Source organism: Rhipicephalus microplus, chromosome 5 (assembly GCF_043290135.1).
Source record: "Rhipicephalus microplus isolate Deutch F79 chromosome 5, USDA_Rmic, whole genome shotgun sequence".
Classification (NCBI taxonomy): domain Eukaryota; kingdom Metazoa; phylum Arthropoda; class Arachnida; order Ixodida; family Ixodidae; genus Rhipicephalus; species Rhipicephalus microplus.
In genome coordinates, this window is record NC_134704.1 from 119,191,211 (window position 1) to 119,215,362 (window position 24,152).

The following is a 24,152-nucleotide window of genomic DNA, read 5'->3' on the forward strand; positions in this document are numbered from 1 at the left end:
GCACAATGTCATGGTATGCTCAGATTAATAGTCTAATTACCAACCTATCAATGTGTGTGGGCATACTTGCACGAATGCGTTATTTTCTTCCAGTTTCTGTTAAACTAACGCTTTAGAACAGCTTGTTTTTGTCGCATGTAAATTATTTTCTTTTCGTATGGGCAAGTACGACAGCAACCAACATAAGTAAAATATACAGACTACAAAAAAAGCGATCAGGTTTATAGCAAATGTCGACTACTATGTACACACTGATGAACTGTTTCAGCGTTATAATATTGTCCCAATTCACAAACTTTACGAGTATTCTCTAGCAATAAGATATAAGCAATCTCTTTTTCATAACAATCGTGCCTTCTTAGATATTTTTGTATTGGAAACGCATGCTAATTCTTACCCTACTCGTCACCAACAACATGGGAACCTTTCATTTTGTAGAACAAACTTTGGGCGACAAATGTTATGTTTTAGTGTTCCTTTGTTATTGAATAAACTACTGGAGGCAAAAGTAATCCTTGAGAAATGCAGTGCACGTGACATTAGGGAAGTGCTTTTATCGTGAAAATCGAGAAAATGGTGGTCCAGGCATTCATGGAACTGTCTATGTATATATGTGTATATAGGTATGTATATATATATGTATATATATATATATATATATATATATATATATATATATATATATATATATATATATATATATATATATATGTATGTATGTATGTGTATATATATGTGTCTGTATATGCATCTGCATATATGTGTGTATATTTATGTGTACGTGTGTACACGCAATTTCTATGCATAGCATTGTTGCCATATATATAGAATTTCGTATTCTGTCATATTTTGCATTGTACTTCAGAATTTGTGCCGAAAGAACTACTTACGCATATTAGTCTCTGTACATAGCATTACTGTACGTGCATCTTCCGACTTGTACTGCGATAAACATCTCATGGCCTATGTTCATTGCCTATATGTTCATGGCCTATGTTTCTTCACTCATGTCCACGGTGCTTGCCATGTATTAGGGAGGCTCGGGTTCTCCTCAAGTGATAAAACGTCACTTTTCTCCCGAGCCTGCCCTCATCCTTGGGATGAAAAAAAATTGAATTGAATTGAATTGAATGAGTTGGGTGAAGCGCCTGTCTGTCTGTCTGTCTGTCTGTCTGTCTGTGTGTCTGTCTGTCTGCCTGTCTGTCTTTCTGTTTGTCTGTCTGTCTGTCTGTCTGTCTGTCTGTCTGTCTGTCTGTCTGTCTGTCTGTCTGTCTGTCGGTGCATCCATCCATCCATCCATCTGTCTGTCTGTGTGTCTTTCTGTCCATTCGTCCACTGCTATCACACTAGGGCACGCATTAGATGGACAAACAGACTTACGGGCACTTCGGCCCACTCATCTTCATCTATTCCGTACATATGGTGCGAAGTTCTTATTATGAAAGCACCATCTATCTTCTTTATTTATAAACTATACAAAAACTGCTAACGCCACCTAGTTAAATTTCTAAGGATGGATGGATGGATGGATGGATATGGCTGTACCCTCTAGATCGGGCGGTGGCTAGCGCCACCAAGCCGTCGTACTGAATGAACCAAAAACTAGATTTATTTTTTCCCCTTAAATAGTGAGGTTGAGGATTCCTACTTGGCAGGGAAGGGTTTAATTTTTACACGTGCCTTGACATGAGACACCAATCAGATTACCTCCTTCTAGTTAATTCTACCCGCTTAAAGTCTATTTTGCCCTCACTGTCCTTAAACCCCAGTGCTTTAAAAAACTCTGCGCCATCATCCTGAACTATAGGGTGAAGCCCTTTACAGAACATTATCAAGTGTTCGGCAGTTTCTTCTTCCTCTCCAACCGCACTGCATATCGTGTCTACCCCTTCGTATTTGGCCCGATATATCTTGGTTCGCAATATTCCCGTCCTGGCCTCAAACAGTGGAGAACTACCCCGAGTAATAATATAGATCCTTTCCTTGGCATTTCCTGCTTAAAATTTCGATAGATCTCTAGTGCGGACTTCTTAATCATGCCAATTTCCACATATCGGTCTCAGCTTCCTTCACCTTCTTCTTAACCGATAATTCTTTTTAGTTTGGCCCCTGCTGTTTTCCAAGTATTTACAAGTCCATTTTATGGTTCGCCTCCGCCATTTTGTATCGACATTCTTCATGTACAAGTAGCTGAATACCTTCCTAGCCCAACGCTCCTCCCCCACTTCCCTCAAACACTTCTCAAATTATATCTTGCTGCTAGCTTCCCTGCCCTCAAATGATGTCCATCCCGTATCATCTTGTACTTCCTAATTTGGTGTTCTCCCGTGAGCTCCTAAAGCAAGCCTACCTACTCTACGTTGCTTAATTTCTAATCTTGCTTGAACTTATGAACTCATGCACAAGAACGCATTGTCGAACGTCAGACCAGGAACCATGACCCCTTTCCATATTCCTCTGACAGCATCATACCTATTGTAATTTCACAGTGTCCTGTTTTTCATTACCGCTGCATTCCTGTTACCTTTAGTTGACACGTCTATTTCGTGTTCTCTTAGGTACTTGGCCCCATTGCTTATCCATACGCCCAGATATTTGTATTTACCTGTTATCCCTAGCATGACCTCCTGTATTTTAAGCTCACTACCTTCATTGTCATTTAAAATCATGACTGCTAATTTTTCCCTACTGAATCTGAAATCTAACCTATCTCCCTCATTACCGCAGATGTCAACCAGTCTCTGCAAATCTTCGTTGTTGTCGGCCATTAGTCCTATATCATCTGCGTACTTCAATGCTGGTAGTGCCTGTTCAAGGAGTTTTTCTTGTTTGACGAAGGAGAGGTTGAAGCCCAGTTCACTTCCCTCTAATTTGGCCTCTAATCCTTGTAGGCACATCATGAATAATAAGAGTGACAGGGGACACCCCTGCCTAAGCCCCCGTTCTACCTCTGCAGGCTTGGATACCTGTTTTCCCCACTTTATAAATACCTTGTTAATTTTATAGATATCCTTTAAAAGATTAGTGACTACATCTTCCACGCCTAGAGTGTCCAGTAGTCCCCACAATTCCTCTTGAACCACGCTGTCGTACGCTTCCTTGATATCCAAAAATGCTAGCCACAGGGGCCTGTGTTCCTTTTCTGCTATTTCGATGCACTGCGTCAGTGAGAATAGATTGTCTTCCGTCCTCCCGTGTTTCCCAAACCCATTCTGCAGTTATCCCAGCACCCCATCATCCTCTATTCATGCCTGCAGTCTTTCCTTTATAATATGCATCGCCAGCCTGTAAACCACTGATGTCAATGTTATAGGACGGTAGTTGTTTATGTCAGCTTTGTCCCCATAGATCATGCTGACCCTGCTTAATTCCATCCATCGGGAACTTCTCCATCAATTATTATTTTGCTCACTGCCTCTCTCAAAGCCTGATTCGACTTCGGACCTTTTATCTTTATCAGCATATTTGGAATGCCATCTGGGTCTGTTGATGTACTACTAAGAACCCTTTTCTCAGCCCTTTCGCACTCTTCTTTTGAAAATGGAGCCATTGCGCCACTTGATTCATCCTTGTCTATTGTGGTGCATAAAGCACTTTGTTGAAATATTTCTGTCACCCTTGTTCCTATATATTCAATAGCTTCGTTCCCTTATAGCCTAGGACCTTGAGCTGTAGTTATAAACCTCTGATCTAGGCTAGTCTCATTTCTTAGGGAGTTTATATGGTTCCGAAATTTCGCAGCTGCCTTTCTATCTATTTTTGGTACATCTGCAAGCCAATGTGCTCCCTTTCTTCTAATCTTCTCATTGATCAGAAGGGATGCATCCTTTCTACAGCTTAGAAATATTTCCCATTTTCTTTCAACATCATCTGTCAGTTCACCTCGCTGCTTAGCATGTCTGTGTTCTCTAGAGGCTTCCTGGCGTTTTGCTATGGCTCTCTTAACTTCCTCAACCAACGAACTTTTGGGTTTGTGTCTTCTTTTCCGCAGTGACTTGTCACGTGCCTTAGCACGCTCTAGCTCGAACAGTCTGATTTGATTCGTGTATATCCACACTGTTTTATTATCCTCAGTGATAACTTTCTCAAATTGTTTACTAGCTATTTCAATTTGCCTTTCTGAATAAAAATTTTCCTATAGTTGCTCATCTTGTCTCCTTCCCACTCTCACTGTTCTTCCAAAACTTAGCTTGATAAGTTTGTTATCACTACCCAGACTTCTGGAGCCGCCCTCATCTATGTGCATTCATTCCCCGGAGCTATCATACATCCTATGTGACATCAGTGCGTAATATATTGTCGACTGCAGTCTTCCTACCTCTCACGGTATTTGCCCTTCACACTTCTCGGTACTGTTGTAAATGATCAAATCCAGCCTTTCACACATTTCTATGATCATTTTACCTGTCGGGTTGGTATACCCATCTATATCTTCTATGTGTGCGTTCATATCTCCTAGTATAATTATCTCGCACTCTCCTCCTAACTACTGAATGTCCTTTGATATACACTCTACTATTGCCTCGTTTTTCTCTCTGGCCTTTGCTCCCGTCCACAAGTACACGAAACCAAGGAGTGTCATTTGCCCTGACACATTTTCTTTCAGCCAATAATGTTCATTGCACTCCTACTTGACACTTTGCCAGTCTGTATTTTATGAATGAATGCCCCAGTACCCCCCCCCCCTTTCTGCTGCCTTTTGTTCTATTACAATATTCCCACGCGTAGTCCGCAGTGTTAGGAGGTTCTTTCATGTCCCTGAGCTGTGTTTCTACAAAACCGTATTTCATCGGTCTCTCCTCCCTTGGCTGTTTCTCTATCTCTTCCCACTTCAGCCTGTTCCTACCGCCATGCATGTCAATATGCCCTGTGTCTGAAATGGCTCGGAACTCGTGCCTACGTTTATTTCTGCCCCGGACTCTACCTATCTTAGATACTGGTGCCACTTTGAGATCGTATCTGTTCATACTACCTGTCAAAGAGTCTCGCTGGTTGTTATCCTCGTTACTAGCTATCCTGCACCCCGAAGGGTCCGCTTGCCCTCCAAGAAAGCTACTGCGCGTCCTGCAAGTCGCCAACCCACCTCATGACCTAGCCGCCCATGGCAGTGCATTCTGTCTCGTTGAAAACCACCCCACCTATGCACTTCTCTCTTTATTTCCACCACCTCAAAGCCTTTCTCTCGACTCATCCGCCATATCTCTTGGTTTGCGTTGACAACCGCTCTTTGCATGTTGCTATCACGCACCAGTACCTCCGGTATTGTGCATATCGCTACCTTTACCTCAGGAGAAGTGGCACGCATGTCGTCAACGCATTTCGCCAGTGTAGTTAATAGTCCTGCTGTATCTTCATTTAAGACATCGTTTATGGCCTGAAATTATCACGAGGTTTCGTCTATCAGCTGTAGTTTTGAGATTAGCGCTCGCTTGCCTCTTGACTGCTTCCAGCTTGCGTCCTGGGAACGCCCCTACTGCACCCTCTTGTCACCTCTTGTCACCTCTTTGATGGCTTCTGTGCATCGATTTAAATTCGAGTCCCCGGCAATTATCACATGCTGTGACTTTTCAGCTGGAGCGTCCTGCACCTGGGGGTTACTTGCACCTGTGACGCTGGCTGCTTTGTCCCCTTCCATCCCCGCCACTACGACTACAAATATTCCGGCTGAACCTGTTTTTTCTGAGCTTGCTTGCTCTTTTTTCTCCGCAGTTCTGGTTTCTGGTTCCCTACTGTTCTCTCCGTAGGTCACTGCTCTGTTCACCTTGGCTAGCGCTTCCTCGGTGGGCTTCAGCTTTTCTCCCATAGCCCTCGTTTTCTCTTGCTCTGTCGCCAATGCAGTCTCGAGCTCGGAGATTCTCATCAGCATGTCACTCTGGGTAACCATCATTTTCTCCATTTTTTCCTTGACCTCACAGTGTCTATACTTCGCGTCAGCCTCTTCTTCTTCCGCTTCTACACTTGTGTCCACTTTAAAACCAACCCCAAATCCTGAACACTTCACAGTCTCTTTAACCATGTCTTTCCGACACCAATTGTTATATGACTTGACTCTCTCGATAATTACAAATCTCGAGCCCTGCCCTACGAAAAAGAGAAAGTCTAAGCTCTGCTACAAAAAATGCGTGTTCAATATACGTGCACCTCCCCCACTGGGTGGAGAAGAAAAAGAAAAACAACAAAAAACAAAAAAATCAAACACACAAACTAATAAATACCTGGTGACTGACCCCCGAAAAAGCTGTACAATAAAATAAGTGCTACAGGGATTTTACCTGCTGCCCTATCATTATAAGGACAAGCTCAAAACATGCAAAACAACTTATCTGCGCAGTCGATCGGGAGCGCTCAAAAAACACGTCCATACACCGTGACAGTCCGAACCGAACGTCGTCCGAACAACAGTGCGAACCGAACCGATTACATACATACAACGCCATCTAGTGAGCAATCTTTAAAACTAACTAAGAGGGGCTACTACAACAGTCTATGAAAGAGGGGGGATAGACCCACACCCCAAGGAGCATCGCACCTAAAATATGTAACTGTACTGTTTCCAGCAATGCAAATTTAGCGCTAATGATACTAGAAAGTGCCACAAAACGGGAAAACTCATCATTACACTTGGAAACCTGCTATTTGTAGAGTTGTGGCCGTTTTCGATTCTCTAACAAAAATGTAAACTTTTCGACGGATGTAACGTTTCATGTTTAAATTCAAATAACGTGAACTTTGTTAACGAATTTATTCAAGACAGCTAAAGCGAACTTTTACCATAGATAATAATTTACCCTTTTTTTCTGAATGACACACTGAAGCCTTTATGAGTTGCCGAACCACAATCAACCTATAAACTTATACTCGTCAACCAACGTTTCACAAGTTCTAGCGACTTTTGAAAATAACTTTTTTGCATATATCTCCCAAAGTGATGATTCTACTCGAGTGTGGCCTGTGTGAATACTTGTCAATTCTATCTTGTTCACGAATCTAATTCTTTGTTGATCTTCGTGTACAAAAATATTGCTGCACAGTTTCACTGAGACCCGCGTAGTAAATATAAAGAAATGCGACTTAAACTTATATACTGAATATTTATAATACTGTTATATTTATTTTTAATGCTTCTAAATAGACCAGATTGAACAATGCTACAAGAAGACAAACTGTAGTATAAGTGGTGTTTCTGCATATAGTTTACAAATGCGTCCGCAGATTGAGACCAATTAAGTTATCAAATTGCTGGAAGCGTGTCTAGAGTTGCATTTTTGATGATTACAACGGAGAATTTCGCTCCTACCACCTTTTTTATTGTGCCAGTGCTGCACTTGTTTTCTGTTTCCACAAAATATTGAGAACTCTGCATCTACTGGATCAGTTTTCACATTCATCAACCTGCAGCACTTCCAACAAAAATACCCATTCGTGTCCCCTGTGTATTCCTACTCGAAATACGTAACAAGAAATATTTTTTTTCGATTCGATACTCAAAAGCATGTTTTAGCGTATATCCCTTACGAAAATTTTCATTGAAAAAAAACAAAGAGAATGTAATTAGCTATTACAGCACGTGGCATAAGGAAAGATGACAGTTCAATTAAAATACCGTTGAGGAAATTGCTGACGAGTATTGAAAATTGGCCCTTTACTTTCAGTAAAACCATAAGTTGACTGGATATAGATTTATGATTGAGAAAAAATGAAACAGCAATGAAAAATACGCTGTGGATTCATCGAAACACCCCAAAGGCTATTGTTGACAAGCATTGAAAATTTACCCTTGACTTTCAATTGATAGCCATCAATGGTTCATCAATGCGAAAAAACCTATATTTCGCACACTCGAAGTTGGTTTCTCGGCAATAATGCAGTAGATATTATCACCCTAGGTGATTAGAGATCCATTAATATTGCAGTCACCTACATCTGCAGACCACCCAACATTGGAATCGAATTCAGGACCTCATGCACGTGAAGCAGATGTCTTACCCATTGTACCACAGCGCCAGTGCATATGGCGAGACGTTTTGTGGGTATATGTCTACCAAGTGGCTTTTTGCAAACAGTCGGTGGAAGTTTGAAATTTTTGTGCCATATGCGTTTGTTTGCGGAGGCATTTTGTCAGTGAATAGTTTGTAGGGCTTAATGAACTCGAGACAAGAACGACGAGTGCTTTCGGCTTTCACTTTGGTACGTGGTGCGCCGTTCTGCAAGAACAATTAGCGTGTGTTCGTGCGTCATTTTAGTACTTCCCCATGAACCGCGGGTGTTTCGCTCACCGAAATTCGCGGACACCAGCACAACGAGGCTGTTTTCGGCTGTTGAAACTTATGTATGTTTCTCGCACGTGCGCGTGCTGTAAGCAATTTCACTTACTTGTCTCGCGAGGTACACGTGTGTCAGTGATAGCAGCCTATTCTCAGCTGTTTGAAGACAATGCGCTTTCACAAGTCAACGTAGCGCGGGTACTTTAGCATGCCTACTCTAACATTTGCATTCCGTACGCGCGAACTGCCACAAGCAGCATGCTGGGGCAGCAGCGGCTTTTTAGGATTTAGATGATTACGTATTTCCGCAATTAAAATTTATGTGCATTATTTCGCGATATAGAGTGATTTTTGCTCACTTTCAGTCCTTAGCTGATCTTATTCATGGGGAATGGGTATACTCTTACCTTTATTCAGCATCACACCGCTGTTCAAGTGAAAGCCAAGACGCGCACCAGGCTCAAGTATGACGTACACAAATAGCGGCAGACAGATGGGTCTCCCTTCAAATAAACAATGCTTCTGCACATCTCTTTCGTGAACATCTGCGTGCACATGGGGTCAAGAAATGGTGCAGAAGGAACCTTCAAATCTTTATTGTTACTCCATCCAGTTGCGTTTTAGAAAAAGGGGGTTTTTACAGCTGGTACATTATCTCTACAGCAGTGCACTGGTTCTCTTGGACGTGGTTCACTGTTACAAATTCATGCTGGAGTATGAGAACTGTACTTAATATTCAAAGAGGGCGCAAATTTCATTGGCATACGCTCTCCTGCTGCCTTCTGCACTTGGCTTCTGTATACTTGATGTTCAAGTTTATCATGAAATTATGCAACCATTAATCAAGAATGAACCAATTTTCAGTTTTGATCCTTCTTTGACTCACTGCCTTTCGTTTATTTCTTTGTTGCCATGCTTTCCTTAAATCATCAGTGCGATTCATTTTGTGTACGCCGGACCCAGCGGCCAGTGAGTGTCGGTCATCTGGACGCACGTCAAGCTAGTTCGCTCCACAAATAGTTAAGGTTTTTTTCCAGGCCTACAACTTGGCCCCACCACGATTCGGCTGTCCGTATAATCAGCCTCTGGAGGTTGGTACGACTCCAAGTCCGTCAGACATCGAAGGCATGGAAGTGCCGTACACGATGGCGGAGCTCAAGGCAGCAATTGACCAGGCAAAAGTACGCAAGGAACTAGGGCTAGATGGGATCTTCATAAAGTGTTCGAAAACATGAATGACCTTGCACTACAGTGACTGCTGGGCACGCTCAACGCCATTTCAACGACCGGAGAGCTGCCTGAATTGTGAAAGCATGCTGAAGTTGTGCCGATACCAAAGCCGGGAAAGCACCTGAAAAACCTCTCAATTCTTCGTTCGATTGCTTTGACGTGTGCGTTGTGAAAGCTTATCTAAAGCATGTTGGCGTCGCGCATCTTTTGGTGGCTGAAAAAGCACGCCTGGTACCAACCATCCCAGATTTACATTTGACCGCATTCCGGTACAAAAGATGGCCTAGATCATTTGACGTCTATTGTGCTTGTTGGAAGAAGATGAAGCAGCGTTCGAACCCTTCTCGCCATGGACGTTCACAAGGCCTACGACGATGTCAGCCACTCTGCGATTATTAGCATAATGCAAAGGCTTCAACGTCCACCTCGCGTCTTAGACTTTGTGGTGTCTTTTCTGGCACACCGCACCTTCTGCTTCCGAGTAGGCAAGGAACCAACCGTAGACTGTAATGAAGCGGGGTGTACCGCAGGGCTCGCTGCTGGCCCCGATACTTTTCAATCTTGCCCTGTCGCCCCTCACCTGGCAACTAGCACGCATTCCAGATGCCTTCTTGATCCTGTATGCAGGTGATTTGACTATGTGGACACTACATCCAGACCTGCAACGCCAGCAGGAGGCACTTCAGAGTGCTCTGGACAAGGCGTTGTACTGGTTTAATGACTAACATTATCTGCCACGAAGACTGCATTCATATCTATCACCAACAGACGAGGTCGCCGTCGCCTCCTGCAGAGGCCAATTTGTTTAAGCCCAAATGGCCACAACCTCACCCCTGTATCCACAATACGTGTACTTAGGATCGAACTGGGCCCATATGGCTCTGCGAATGCGTCGGTTCGCTCTACTCGTCGGAAGAGTGCTAAGACCCTCCATCTCATTCGTCGCATCTCTCGAAAGACCGGAGGTACCTGTTCTTGAATGGCCCGTATTTTGGTGCGATCAATCATACAACCTTGGCTCGTTTATCAAGATCAGTTTCAACGACTGACATTGAGAGACTGGCACTTGCTTAAAACCGCCAACCGAGATTCTATGAGGACGATTACATTCCTTGCTCGTATAAGGCCTATCGCGACCTTCCAGGCGGAAGCGCAGCTGAACACCATCGACGAAATTTCACACCAGCATCGAGTCACTCGCTACCCCTAGAGTCAAGCTGTTTCTCCGGTGGCAGCATAGCTCACTACTACAATTCAACGCTGTCATAGCCTGACGCACCCTTGGCACAAGTTTCACCATGGCTCAAGGCACAGGCCAGTGATAACCGACCTCTAACCTGCCTACGACAATCCACCCGACAAGTGGCGACGAAGGGCGTCGTCACTACCACCCACAACTCACAAGCGGTATACGCGGACGCAGCTATCGAGGACTGCGTTCTGCACACCAGTCTTATCTGCCCCGCGGAACTTGAAATCCAAAATATGTGCTCTTACGTAAAAGAGGCACCATTTCCATCCCTATTAGCAGAGCTAACTGCGATACGGGGCAGGTTGAAAGTTATGATATCCAAAATGGCTTCTTTGTCACACGATAAGTTGCTTGTATATACGGACTCCACTCAGGCAGTTCGAGAGCTGCGAAAAGTGACCAGCTCCCTCGATATAGCCTCTGATATACACCGACTGATCCACTCATGTGCATGTCCTGTCCGCGTATTGTGGACCCGCCGGTCTGTAGCGGCTCAATTGAAAGCAGATGCCGCTTGCCATTCAGTGACTGTTCAACACCCGCTGCCTCTACTTCGTTTGTCCCTGAAAGACAGCCTGCTCGTGGAAAAAGAGACCCTCTGGTGCTCCACGCGTGCACTCATTTCACCGCGTGGATCAGACCTTCTCGGTGGCTTAACTCACCGAGAGGAGGTTTGCTCAGGAGGATTCGTATGGACAACGCCTTGACTGCTGCAATACGGGCTACATGGACGGGCACAGCCTCTCCCAACGACATGCCATTCTGCGTTGCCCCAACCACAGAGGCAACGCTTGACCAACTATTGGGAACCTGCCCGGGCCTTCACAAGGCTCGCACTCGCCACCTACGCGGGCTACACTACCAACCCCGGCCGACCACCTGTCTTGACGCGCTGGATGCACGGTCCACTGCATCGGCAACTCCTTGCCTTTATACAGAAAAAAGAACTTTTTTTAACTTATGCCGTAGGGCATACTGGTGCCAATAAAAAAAGATTCATTTTTTAGAACACGAGCATCAACATATAAGCCAGTGTTTCAATACTGTCACGCATGCACTATAGAGCAGCCGCACCACGAACACGAAACTTCTCAGCATCCGCGGTTCTCGCCTCTGTTTTTCTTTTCTCTTTCCCCCTCCTTCGCGCGTGCATGCAGGAGAACATGAGTGGGCGTGCGTCTCAAGTTTTCTTGTGAAATATTGCTTGCAAAATATTTTGTCCACGGTTTTTTGGCAGAAATGAGACAATATAAATTTTATTGCAAAGTGCTCAGCAGAAATATTGTTTACGAAATATTTCGTCCATGGTTTTTTGATAGATATGATACAATAAAATTTCTATTGCTAAGTGCTCAACAGAACTTTAGTTCACAAAATACTTCGTCAATGGTACTGCAGTAAAAATGAGTCAATGACATTTTTATTGCAAAATGTTCCACATGAATATTGTCGACAAAGTATTGAAGCAAGTCCATGAGTATGGCGAAACCATTGATGATCAATAGAGTGAATAATTCGATCACAATCCAACAATGAAAAATCAACAGCCATTTTTATAAGGGGTAGTTTTTATACACGTGAACTACATTAGTGTCAGTGGTGGCGTTAACAGGCTACAGATAATTACTCATTTGTTTTTTATACTAGACAATTTATCACATGAAGTTGTCATCATGCAGGCCTTTTAGGAGCGAAGCTCCTTAAGGCGTGGGCTGTGCGTCCCCTGTATGTAGCCATCTCTCGTTCAGTTCTTGCAGTGTTCACTAGATGGCGGTACTTGTAGCTGACGGCATTAAGTATTTCGCTAGCCACCGCCCGATCTAAAGGGTACAGCCATATCCATCCGTCCATCCGTCCATCCGTCCGTCCATCCATCCATCCATCCATCCATCCATCCATCCATCCATCCATCCGTCCGTCCGTCCGTCCGTCCATCCATCCGTCCGTCCGTCCGTCCGTCCATCCATCCGTCCGTTCGTCCGTCCATTCGTCCGTCCATCCGTCCGTCCGTCCGTCCGTCCGTCCATCCGTCCGTCCGTCCGTCCGTCCATCAATCCGTCCGTCCGTCCATCCATCCATCCATCCATCCATCCATCCATCCATCCATCCAAAAGATGCAAGATGTTATAAACTAGACGGCGGTACGTGTAGTTGATTATGAAAGATGCGAGGTGTTATAAAATAGGAATGATGCCACATATGGCACGTGTCATCGTTCGATATAGTGCGGCGACGTATGCTAGGGGGAGCGTTGCAATAAAATCGAGTGGGCAAAATGTACGAAGGATTCATGGTTTACCAGGTTTACCTCCGGAGCTTCGCCCACTCATCATCATTCACTTCGTGGATGTGGCGGCACTTTTTTCAAGAGATCGCACAGGCAGGAATTTTATACCCACAGTATGGAACGATGAATAGAAATGTTACAAGGAATACCTACTTACGCGAAACTAAATCTAGCAAAAAGTAATGGTTTTCAGCGAAAGCGACGAACACTTCATAGCAGTACGAAATGGTAAACTATTTATTGGGACAGTTTTGTTCATATGTTTACCTTTTAAAGTAATCTCAATTATGAGCAATTATTCATTCACGTGAAATATATTCAACTTACAGTTCACTATAAAAACTTTTCGAGGATTGTAGCAGCAATTTAATGACCGAAAATAGGTACGTTACCTGCAAGAGGGCAATGTTTGCAAATATCAGGGGTAGTTGTTCGCGAACCCGGTTCAGGTTGCTTAAGTTTGCCTGTGAGATAAATAAATTTACCTTGTAGTATATTGCGTTCCGAAACAATGTTGAACAATTTAAAGTATAGGATATACTCTTCTATGGAAGAGCCGTAAAGGGGCCCTGTGACACTATTTGAACACGTATTCATCATTAGTTCTCGTGGTGCTGTGGAACACGCCGATATCGTTGCGCACACGACAACGTCAAAATCGACGTAGTTGTAATTTCAATTCACTGGATAAACTACCTTGATATCAGACTGCGGCGACACACAGCGGCTATTTCTATTATGATGAGTGACGTCATGTCATATGGCGTGACGACAAACACCGTTTGCTTTTGATTGGCTTGATGCGAGAAATAGCATGTCATATTCATATGGTGGTAGCTAGACCTTTGATTGAATGCTAAAACAGCAAAAGTCTTTTTTTTATATTTTCCCAGAAAGAAATCATTCCTCTTTAAATGATGTGTTTTCAGAATAACAAACACAACTCTTAGCTTGAGAACGAGGCTGTGGTACGCCGGCAACTAAAAGTGCAAACTTGTGCCGAGTCTTTAGCGAGCCAAAAAAAAGTTGCCAGCATATCCACGGAGTGAAGGATGGAGAGTGGGGCGAAGCATTCGTCCATCCATCCGTCTGTTCGTGCGCCCGTCCCTGCGTTCGTTCATGCATCCGCCCCTGCGTCCGTTCATGCATCCATCCTTGCATCTGTCTGTGTGTCCGTTCGTCCATCTATTCAACACTCCAAGTCCCACAATCTCGCATCTTTTTATCATATATTCCCCATATAGAAGAACCGCCATTCAGTGGACATTCCAAGGACTAAACGAGAGGTGGCACACGCACACTTTCTGACGGCTTGCGCTTCGGGTCTACTTTCCACCTTCAACCACCTTGAGTTCATGGTATATACTAGTTCACTGTATTCATGGCACTGCGGCCCAATGCTCGCTAAACCTTTCTAAAACCAAGGAGGTTACGCCCAGCGAGTATAACGTAGCAACCTTTTCCGGTCATATAGTGCTAAATGTACATGCCAGTGGCTGCTAATGTGAAATGAGAGACAGGAGGATTCAGCTTTTAATTTCTTACGGCTTGCGCTTTGTATCTGCTTCCCCCCTTTGACCACCTCGAATTTATTCATGGTATATACTAGTTCATTGTATTCATGGTTCTGCGGCTCAACGCTCGCTAAACCTTTCTAAAACTAAGGAGGTTACACCCAGCGAGTATAATGTAGCAACCCTTTCTTGTCCAATAGTGCTCAATGTACATGCCAATGGCTGCTAATGGGGATCGCAGCGTGTGCGTTGACTAAAAGCCGAATTCTCCTGTCTCTCATTCCCCATTAGCAGCCATTGGCATGTACATTGAGCACTATTTTTTATTGTTAAACAACGGCTGTCTCTCACCGGCACCACCTTGGAGGTCAAATGTTATACCTTGCAGGTCAAAGCGTAAGACTGGTTACATACTACGTGCGCAAGTATCCTTGTGTAGTATACTTGTGCGCATACTTGTGCGCAAAGATACTTGTGCGCAAGTATCCACAGTGCGAATGCAAAACTGAAATATATTACGTTCAAATGAATTTCACAGTGTTTTTGTCGATAAAATTACGGGAGGCGTAATCTTTGTCCCTACTTTGAACCATATGATCTAAAGCATTGCCTCCGAGATGCGGCGCACAGGTATTCATCTGTAGAGCAGACGACGGATGACAACTTGCCCTAAAGCGTGTTCTGCAGTCTAATGCGGTAGTGTTCGTGCCCCAAATGATAAAAATTTATTATGAATCGTTTATTAACTCATTCAACATTCAATTTTCTTAACCAACGTGTTGCAAACACATGGCTGTCACAACAGCTCCGTCTGTGTGTCAGTAATGGAGAGGCACCACATATTAGAAGTCTCAGTGCTCTACGTATAAGAGTGAATTCAGATACTGTAGAATACCATGTTCAAAATAGTTACTCCTATCTGCTAAAACAGCCTTTCTTCACCACATGCGGTCACGTTTACTCGCGTTTGAAGCTTATTGCCGCTTTTCTGTTCCTATTTCTAGATTTCTCAACTTATCAGCGCATTCTCGAAAAGCTCTGATTTGTACCACAAATATTGTCGCTAAAAACAAAATAATGCAACAAGTTTTTCTAGATTACTGTGTGATGGCCTTCGGTTGTCTATTTACGAGATTTTAAGAAAAATCGAAGATGGGGTTTTGTTATTATTCAAATTTCAGTGGAGTACACTTTTGCCAATATGAGAATTTTGAGGCAATATATAAAAATTTACATTTGACCTACGGCAGCAATAATTTATGTACCTAATTAGCAGACTATATTCTCAAATTGTGTCAAGTTTGAAAACGTTTCTTGCATTACTTTCGGAGAAAAAAAATAGAGAACACGTAACTTATTTTACACTGTCGCAATATTAGACATTTTTAAAAGCTATTTTCTTAAGGTCTACAAACTTGAAACCGTATGAATTCATTCTTCAATAGACATGCGTTTCAGGTGAAAAATATCTTCCTTGAAACAAAAATATTTGTCTTTTTATAGCATATGCAATTTTCGAAAATGACAGGTGACGAAATTGGTGCCTCCGTGTTGGTGAAATTTGACATTTTTTTCTCGTAAGTTATGCCGTCAATCATAAAACGAAGTTGACTTTCGGGCTACATGGTGAGAGATGCACGAAACATAAAATACTCAATGAAATATTTTTCTCAATTTTTTTTCTGTTTCAAGCTTCTGTTGTTTTCTTGCCCTGGAAAATGTCCAATCAAGTCTATCTGTCACCCACTCCTGCCTACGACTTCACATAGAAGTCGGCAGTATTCACTAAATAAATAAATAAAAAATATAAAATATCAACTTTTGGACCCGTGTCGATCTCGTGGAATCACCCTGCCAGGGCTTTTACGCGGAGGCAAGAAGGCTTGAACAAAAATGCTGGAGTGAAAATTCTTGCCCACTAGTGAAGCCGTACCAACTGCAAGATGGCGCCTGCGCCAGCCATCTTACTAGGGGCATGATGAGCTGTTGGCGTTTGACGACTGAGAAGGAGCGTTTTCCTCGCACGACAACGTGGCAAACTTTTCGGGTCAGATAGAGCTCAAAGTGCGTATTGTGCCACTATAGTTTTATTTAGGAAGCCTAAACTCAAGGCAAACTTTGTTGGAGATTAAGTCACCGACACTAGTCTCGGCGTAATAATTCTTCGGAAACAACTATATTTTAACTTATAATTACGTAGACTAACAAATCAAAGCCATTTACTGTCTAATTAAGCACCACCAGAAAATAGCATCTTTCTGAGACCTTTGAAGGTGAAAAACTGGCTTCAGTACTGCTGGCAAAGCATTGCGGAAGCTTTCACTAGAGGAATTTTTTTAAACCTCTTTGCGCGGAAGCACAGTGGTGAACGAATGACCCACAACACTCAGACCACATGGCTTCTGGTGGTTTCTTAAGGCAATTTTTTAGGAGGCGTTGCTTAAGGTCATAGAAGCACTCCACTTTTAGAGCTGCTTAAGAGCAGTACAGAATGAAGTCAACAGCGCTTGTAGCACATCTGTCACTTGCATCAATCACAGAGTTTTTCACCACACCGAACACAGAGCCTGTTGATTGAACGTCAACAGGCTCTCGTATGTTGACAGAGACAACTGTTGCAGTCTCATGAGCCTCATATAACGAAAAAAAAGCCTTTATCCTCCTCCCCCCGCCGAAAAAAAGCTAGTTTAGTCTCTGAGGCAACTCACAACAGGCCCATGTGTGCTCCCTCGAAGTCCTAATGTGAAGTTTGAAGTACACCTACATTTTATTAGACCTCAGAGCAAACCTATGCACTCTATGCGCATCTCGCACTCGGAAGGAGTATTTTGTTCTTGCTGAAGCAGAATAAATCCGTTTTTTGAATATATAGATGGGAAAACTTTCAAATAAATTTCGGTAAAGCAGCACTGACTACGTGCGTTTGCCGGGTTCTCATTTTCCTAAAGTTAGGGAAATTTCATTAGTTCTATATTTCATTATACCTTTATAAAGTTTAACGACTCATAAAGCAAAAAAGAGCAGAACCGAGTTGTATGCCTATTTAGGATAAGCTTGCTGAGATTTTTGGCATTCTAAACTTTAATAAGCAAGTTCAGAATATTCTGTTCACTATTTTCTATTCCCGAAAACTGAAGTGTACTTTGAAAAGTACGTTCGGCCATATTGGGTTGAAAGTGGAATGCGAGAGCAGTGTTCTGTCCCTAGTGCCTATTTCAAAGACCTCGGTGAAAATGTTTTATTGTGTCATGTAACCCGAAATGTTTAAATCGTGGATGACTTCAAAGTAAGCGATAAAGTTAAAAGTAGCTTGTGCCATTGAAGTTTTTGCATATAACTGTACTCTCTATAAAGTGTAGCACACTGTCAACCAGTAGCATTTATGCGAACGAATTATCTTTTTTTTTGCTTTCTATGCACCCACTACATGGTCGCAAGAGAATACACGCCTTAACGTTCATGACTTTTGCCATCTGCGGCTGGCTTCAAACCGCGAGGTTATTATGACTATCGAGTCATATTACACCCAATGGCAATGTACTCCTGTATTACGAGATTTTTACGGCGCTATGCCACGTTATATTATGAAGCCTGTATACAGCACTCTTGTGTTTGTAAAGCATGGAAGTTGTTTTAACATCATTTCCAAGTAGAGGAAGTCATTTTAGATGCATTTCCAAGCATAGACTTTGCTGTGTGACAGAATACTTGCTTGAAAAAGACATGGCTGGGATTCAATTTTCACTGGGATCTGGGCATGTCTATTATTAATTCAATTCATTTGACTCTTGTGCGAGTCATGGAAAAGATCATAATTTTTTTGCTCCTATTGAACGAAGCCGGCTCCAATGCCGATGCCGGCATTTCTGCGAAACAAGTTTTCTAACGTTATCGCATGAAAAAGTTTGCCTCATCCACAGGAACATTGTAAGAATGTTGGGGCAGCGTTGTTAAGATGCGCTCGGACTGGAATTCGCTGACGTGTAGGAAGACTGTGCTGCCAGGAAGACTTACGTTTGCGTCCGGAAGAATCTTTCTGCAGTAAAGCTACACGTTTATTCTTAATATGCCTGGGCGCTAGCTTAAGCTCTTTGCTGAAGTGCACCTTACAAGACTACGTCATGCTTCACCCTCTCGCCTCCTCATTTCCTCCGTCATCTTCACAACACTCCCACCTTCTTGCTAGGCTATGTAATACTATGCATGGCTAAGGAGAATTCCTAGATTCAGTATGTGCTAGAGCCGTCATTTCAACATCTTGTCTTCAATTCAGCACTACTTTCTTCAGTGCTTCTGTACGCATGCTTTATACCGTCTCATTTAAAACAAGCAAAAAGTAGTAGAGGGCACCTTTGAAAGCGGGGATGGTGGAGATAAGGAGGCCGCGTTGACGAATCAGGCATTCCCTCAAAAAGAAAGAATGCGAGGGCGTAGAGTTGGAAGGGGAGATGTGTAGATGCATCACGGAATTGTGAAATATTATTATGATATTGCTTAATTAATTATCAATCTGACGGAGGCCGCACGTGTAAATTGTACGTCAGAAGTTGATATAAGGGCTCCACTTTCATCAGTTTTAGTTGGGTATGTACTATGTCATATTGCATGGGTTCAAGAACCCCCTTGAAAGAGTTTATACTGCAGGCTCGAGTGTATTCAACTTGGCACTAAGTTATGACTGCGTATTTTCTTTCCTAGTCATCAGAAGTTTGCCTTGGCACAGTGCTTTAACTTAGCGGAGCATGACTTCGATGACCTCTAAAAAGATACTAAAGGCAACTATTAAGTTGACGTTGACTGCAGAAATATTGGTCCACAAATCTCGTGTGTTACTTTTGTGCCAGAGAAGGGCCTATTTTGAAATAAAATCACGTTCTAGTTGACCGCAACAGTTTAACGCACTTCAAATTACTCGCTCAACAAGTTGAGAGTTCGGACCAACTCACGTCACTGTTACCATGCGCAACGTTGCCCGGCTTTATAGCAGCGGATCGAAAACAACGGGAGCCACAGCAAAAAAATACGGCTATAGATTAACTTGCCGCCATTGGCTCCGAGATGGTAGACGTTTTTTTTTTTGTTCAACTGTGCTCTGCTAGATGGCACCATCTGCCCAGTGTAACTACATGGAAATTGCATTTTTGAACCACTCGCGCCATTTTCCATAGTTACGTCCGGCGGTTCTTTTTTTCCATTAATCAAACAGAAACAAACAAGCAGCATTTTATTGCGTATTTTTATGCACGGAAGATTCTTTATTTATTGCAGTTAAACCGATTAGTAGTGAATAACTGTAGGTGGTTTGTCTGATGTCATCAGGATCATTTTAATCCTACTGCGGCGCATGTGTTCTTGTGCATTTACCTTAATTTCTCGGTAAGTAGGTCATTGTTGTTGATCAAATTGTCGTTTTAGATGCTGTCATACATTGAGCTTTCATACTGAGGGAAATCGTTCTTTGACTTATGTGTCCCTTTAGATTTACAAACCTACGTTCCAGTATGCATGCCAAGTTGTGTATATTATACTGTGTCTATTGCATTTTTTGCGATAAAAACTGACTAATGTTATGCTAAGTGGCGATCGTAGCATGACATTTGAATGACTTTCAAAGCGTCATCTTTATAGTGTGCCTATTTACAGAGCGCTGAAGGGTTTTACATTTTTATTACCTAAGCAAGCACACCTTATTTAGTGAACATTGCTTCTCTTTCAGGCGACACTGGTTCAAAAAATGACAGCATTTCGTCTAGTAACTGTACTTAACTAGCTTCACGATACCATCTCATATACAATTCCTGAATGCATCTTCTGGTAATTGTGCGAAGCATAACAGTAGTGGAGCGGGCAACACGCTTATGGACAAGACTTAAAATTCATGAAACTGCGAGTATTAGGGTAAATCAAATACTTCAGTTAGGTGTCTTATAAGTGTGCCTAAACAAGGAACAATAGGTTAGTTGTTTTATGAGGTGCAAACACCAAAAGGAGGCTATGCTATGAGAGACGCCATAAAAATCATTACGTTTGGCAATTTCGTTGAGGGGGTGATTAAAAATCAAGCATGTGTTACTGTACAGAGCAACTGAAAGCAACTGTCTGACAGGCACGCATGAAAGCGTAGATTCAAATAGTGCAAGCGGAATAGACAAGCGAGGACGTAGATTGGTTCTTCATTATGTGGGCCAAAGAGAGGCACACTGAATACGCACCTGGGTGCTAAGTCTCGCAACCAGGGTCTGCTCCAGGTTGCCGTTGAGTCCAAGCAATGGTGGAATGACCACAAATATCTGGTGCACTATCACATACACCGGCCAGTCCTGCATTTTTGAAATGAGAACATATAGAGAAGGCTCAAAGAAGGTCCACGAAACTTGTCTCAAGCCCTTATTACCATCAAAGAAGGCGTAGTCGAAAAACAGAATGCGGTGGTCGCCAACACTAATAACAGTCCGAACATTTTCCTCTCTCTATTCTTCACATCTTATCATAGAGGACCTAAACTAAACAAGCGTCTCTTAAGCTATCCTGCGAGCAATCAAACGAGAATAGTATGATTTAGTCCAGCTTGAATATTTGTAGAAATTTCCGGTTGTGATCAGTAAGACCCAACTCCACGTGTCGTACTACAGCTTGAGGGACCACCTCATGCTGCATTGCGTGTCTAAGCAAAAATTATATATTTTTGTTTTCAGGAAGGGTAAACTCTGTTTTACTACCCATTTGACCAGGACACGTAAACATAGCATATGTGGTAACTGTTTACATTAAAAAAATAAAGATTTCTGTTGTATCATACATGAAAACAAAGTTTTCATTAGAACCCTTCAAACAATGCGAATAGTGTTTATAAGTTCAGTTGGACAGAACTCCATTTACAAAGACCTAATGATGGTTTAAATTGGTTAGCTACTCAACCCAATATGTACGCCTACTTTTTGAAGGTGGTTGCTTTTGGTCAGCCACTTCTTATATATTACCTACGTGGTAGTCACAAACAAGAACCGCAATCTGTTTGGTTGTTCTTAAGAAGGCCGAGAGTTTGCTGCGATTTACTTACTAAATTCATAAGTTGCAACTAGACTCATTCACTTTGCAGGACAAGGTAATACAATTACTGCGAATGAAGTATACTGGAATTACGCGGCACAACAGTTTATATTCAGTTCTATTACCACGGGTCAAGCAGCGGAGTCTTAAAGGGCGCGATGGGGAACAATTTATCTATATGAAGGTTTCAAAGCTTGACTTTGTGTGAATAATCACTTTAGGGTGTATGACTGAGACTGTGGTGAAAAATATCCTACACGTTACTTTTGTTTTGCCGAAATACTTGAAGGAATTGTTACAAGCGACACGCACATGACCAGTGCATGAACATGAACTCAATGGTGCGTTTAGTCTCGTAAATACGGGTTGCTCTCGTTTTTATAGAATAAAGTTTGTGGTACGCTTCAATGCGCCAATCCTGCAGTGAAGGCACGTCAAGCCAGTCGTAAGGCCTTATTTTTTAGCAAGTTCCTTCTGTGGAAAATGTTATGGCACTGGCAATGTGTGATATATACGCAACACATTGGGTTTCAATGCCAGCCAACTGGAAGTTGAATGCTGCTCGAATGTTATGATGAAACTGCAACAAATATGTGAACGAATCTAAAAATAATGTAGTCGCTCAAGTTAATAGTTGCATATATAGCATCATAGGAGTGCGTACAAGAGAGATACAGGGACGCGGCCTTCCATTATTCACCTCAAAGAGTGTTTGTAGAGTCTGCCTCATACGTTTGTTCAATTATGAATACACAGGTAATTTAAACTATTGGAAGCTGAAGACACCTGACGTTGCATTTCAGGAACTGTCTACTTTCCGCCTTCAACTCAGGCTAGCCCTTGGATGGAGGAAGTCTCCGCATAATTTCCAATTTCTTAAACCATCGCAAAGCACGTTGTCGTTTGGATTTTGCCAACGAGAAGTTAGGGGGGAAGGGCGACGAAAATTTACTCTCACACTAAATGGGCAACCCTACCCACGCTCACGATAAGATCTCTAGTTCTATCGGTTTTACCAAAAATGTGTTTTTGCCGAGGTCTACCACGGCTCCGCTGACCAATTTCCGTCACTGATATCACGCAAGATATATTCCAAGCGATTGCAAATTTCTCCTACAACCTCCCATGCTGCAGTGGGCGGCACAAAACTACTAGACCATGGAGTGTACCGTTGCCCAGCTTTTTATATACATTATATGTCGTTCAGCACGTTCCCATCTGTAGCGACATGGCCCGAAAGACGTGCATTGGGGACGCGGTAAAGGTCGTCTTCCTGTGGCTGAAGATGCGCGTGCGTCTTCACAAAACGCGGTTGTTCATGCACACACGCTAATCTCGCGATTCGGGCGCTTTGTACCTCTTGTACTTCCATTGCAACTTTGCTTTTAAGTTACAGTAGTTAAAAAGAGCCCGAAGGTTACCTCGCTAACTACTCCAACCAAGTTTATCCAAAGCTACTCACACACGAATAAGTAAGAAATTGATCCGTGACATTTGTTACTGTGCACGCGTCCTGTGTATGCTCCTTTCGTGCGTGCTTTCTCCTTGAGCTGCACGCTGCAAGTTTCGAACTCCTTGCTGTTCTTTGCGTGACAGTATCATTTGTTTCTGTAGCATATATTCCTTCTCCTTCGTGCACGTAAAAAACAGAATAGACTGTCAACTGCCTCTGTTAGAACACGTTTCTCTTTTCTGGTATACTGATTATCAGACAGAGAGATCAGCCATGTTTTCTACCACATTCTACTTTTATTTCTACTCTGGTTTCCTTCCCTTATTCTACGGAGCGGCTCCAATGGGTGCCTCATAAAATATTCACAGTTGAGAAATGGTGCCTACCTCTTTCTGGCTGTTTTTTTTTCTTCTCTACATTCGTGTCTCCCTTGTTACGAAAATACATTCTAATATTTCGAAACGTTTATCAAAATGGTTTATGAAGCTCTTATTTTGAGTGACTCAGTAGTTTGCTGTTACACTCCAGCCATTCTTACCTTGACTACGTCGAGCAGGATGCCAGCCAAGGTGGAGCCGAAGCCAGCCAGGATAAAGGGCACGAACACCTGGAGCGCCGTCGAGGTCAGCTGAGCGTTCATCGTTCGTTCACCATGACTGGCACTCCCAATAGCCGTGTGTGGCACACTTGCACGGCCGATAAGGGCAGTGCCAACGCAGGCGTCGATCAAGAGGGGTGCGCTTGCTTCGGGCGGACGAGGATCCGGCTTTGGTGAAAGCATGAACGACGCCTGGCCAATCTCACGAACAGGCATAGATAAGCTTACGTCATCGTTGCGAGGGTCCTGACGGCCTTCCTTCGACGGCACCATGGTGGATGGCCGCATCGGCGCTACAATGCGTAAGCGTTGCAAAAACTGTAATCTGCTGCCTTCATTTTACGCAATACTGCCGCTTTGCGGAGTCATCATGAGACTAGCTTCAAATTAGCGTGATACTCGGTTTAGTCGCTTGCGGGTAAGAGCATGTAGGCGCTATGCTAAAGCTATCCATACATTCCGAATTTTGCCTAATATAGACCATTTTCAAAATTGTAAAGTTCG

General features: G+C 43.0%; 1 protein-coding gene across 1 annotated transcript in view; it reads right to left on the minus strand.

The window, feature by feature from the left end:
- Window positions 1-23,921, minus strand: part of LOC119186788 (solute carrier family 41 member 2) — a 41,701-nt gene extending 17,780 nt beyond the window's left edge. The window contains exons 1-3 of the mRNA XM_075894586.1: window positions 23,589-23,921; window positions 20,760-20,867; window positions 11,409-11,508 (exon numbers count right to left, since the gene is read on the minus strand). Coding sequence (XP_075750701.1) covers window positions 11,409-11,508; window positions 20,760-20,867; window positions 23,589-23,921 — 541 coding nt within the window. The remainder of the gene's footprint in view (window positions 1-11,408; window positions 11,509-20,759; window positions 20,868-23,588) is intronic.
- Window positions 23,922-24,152: the final 231 nt, after the last annotated feature.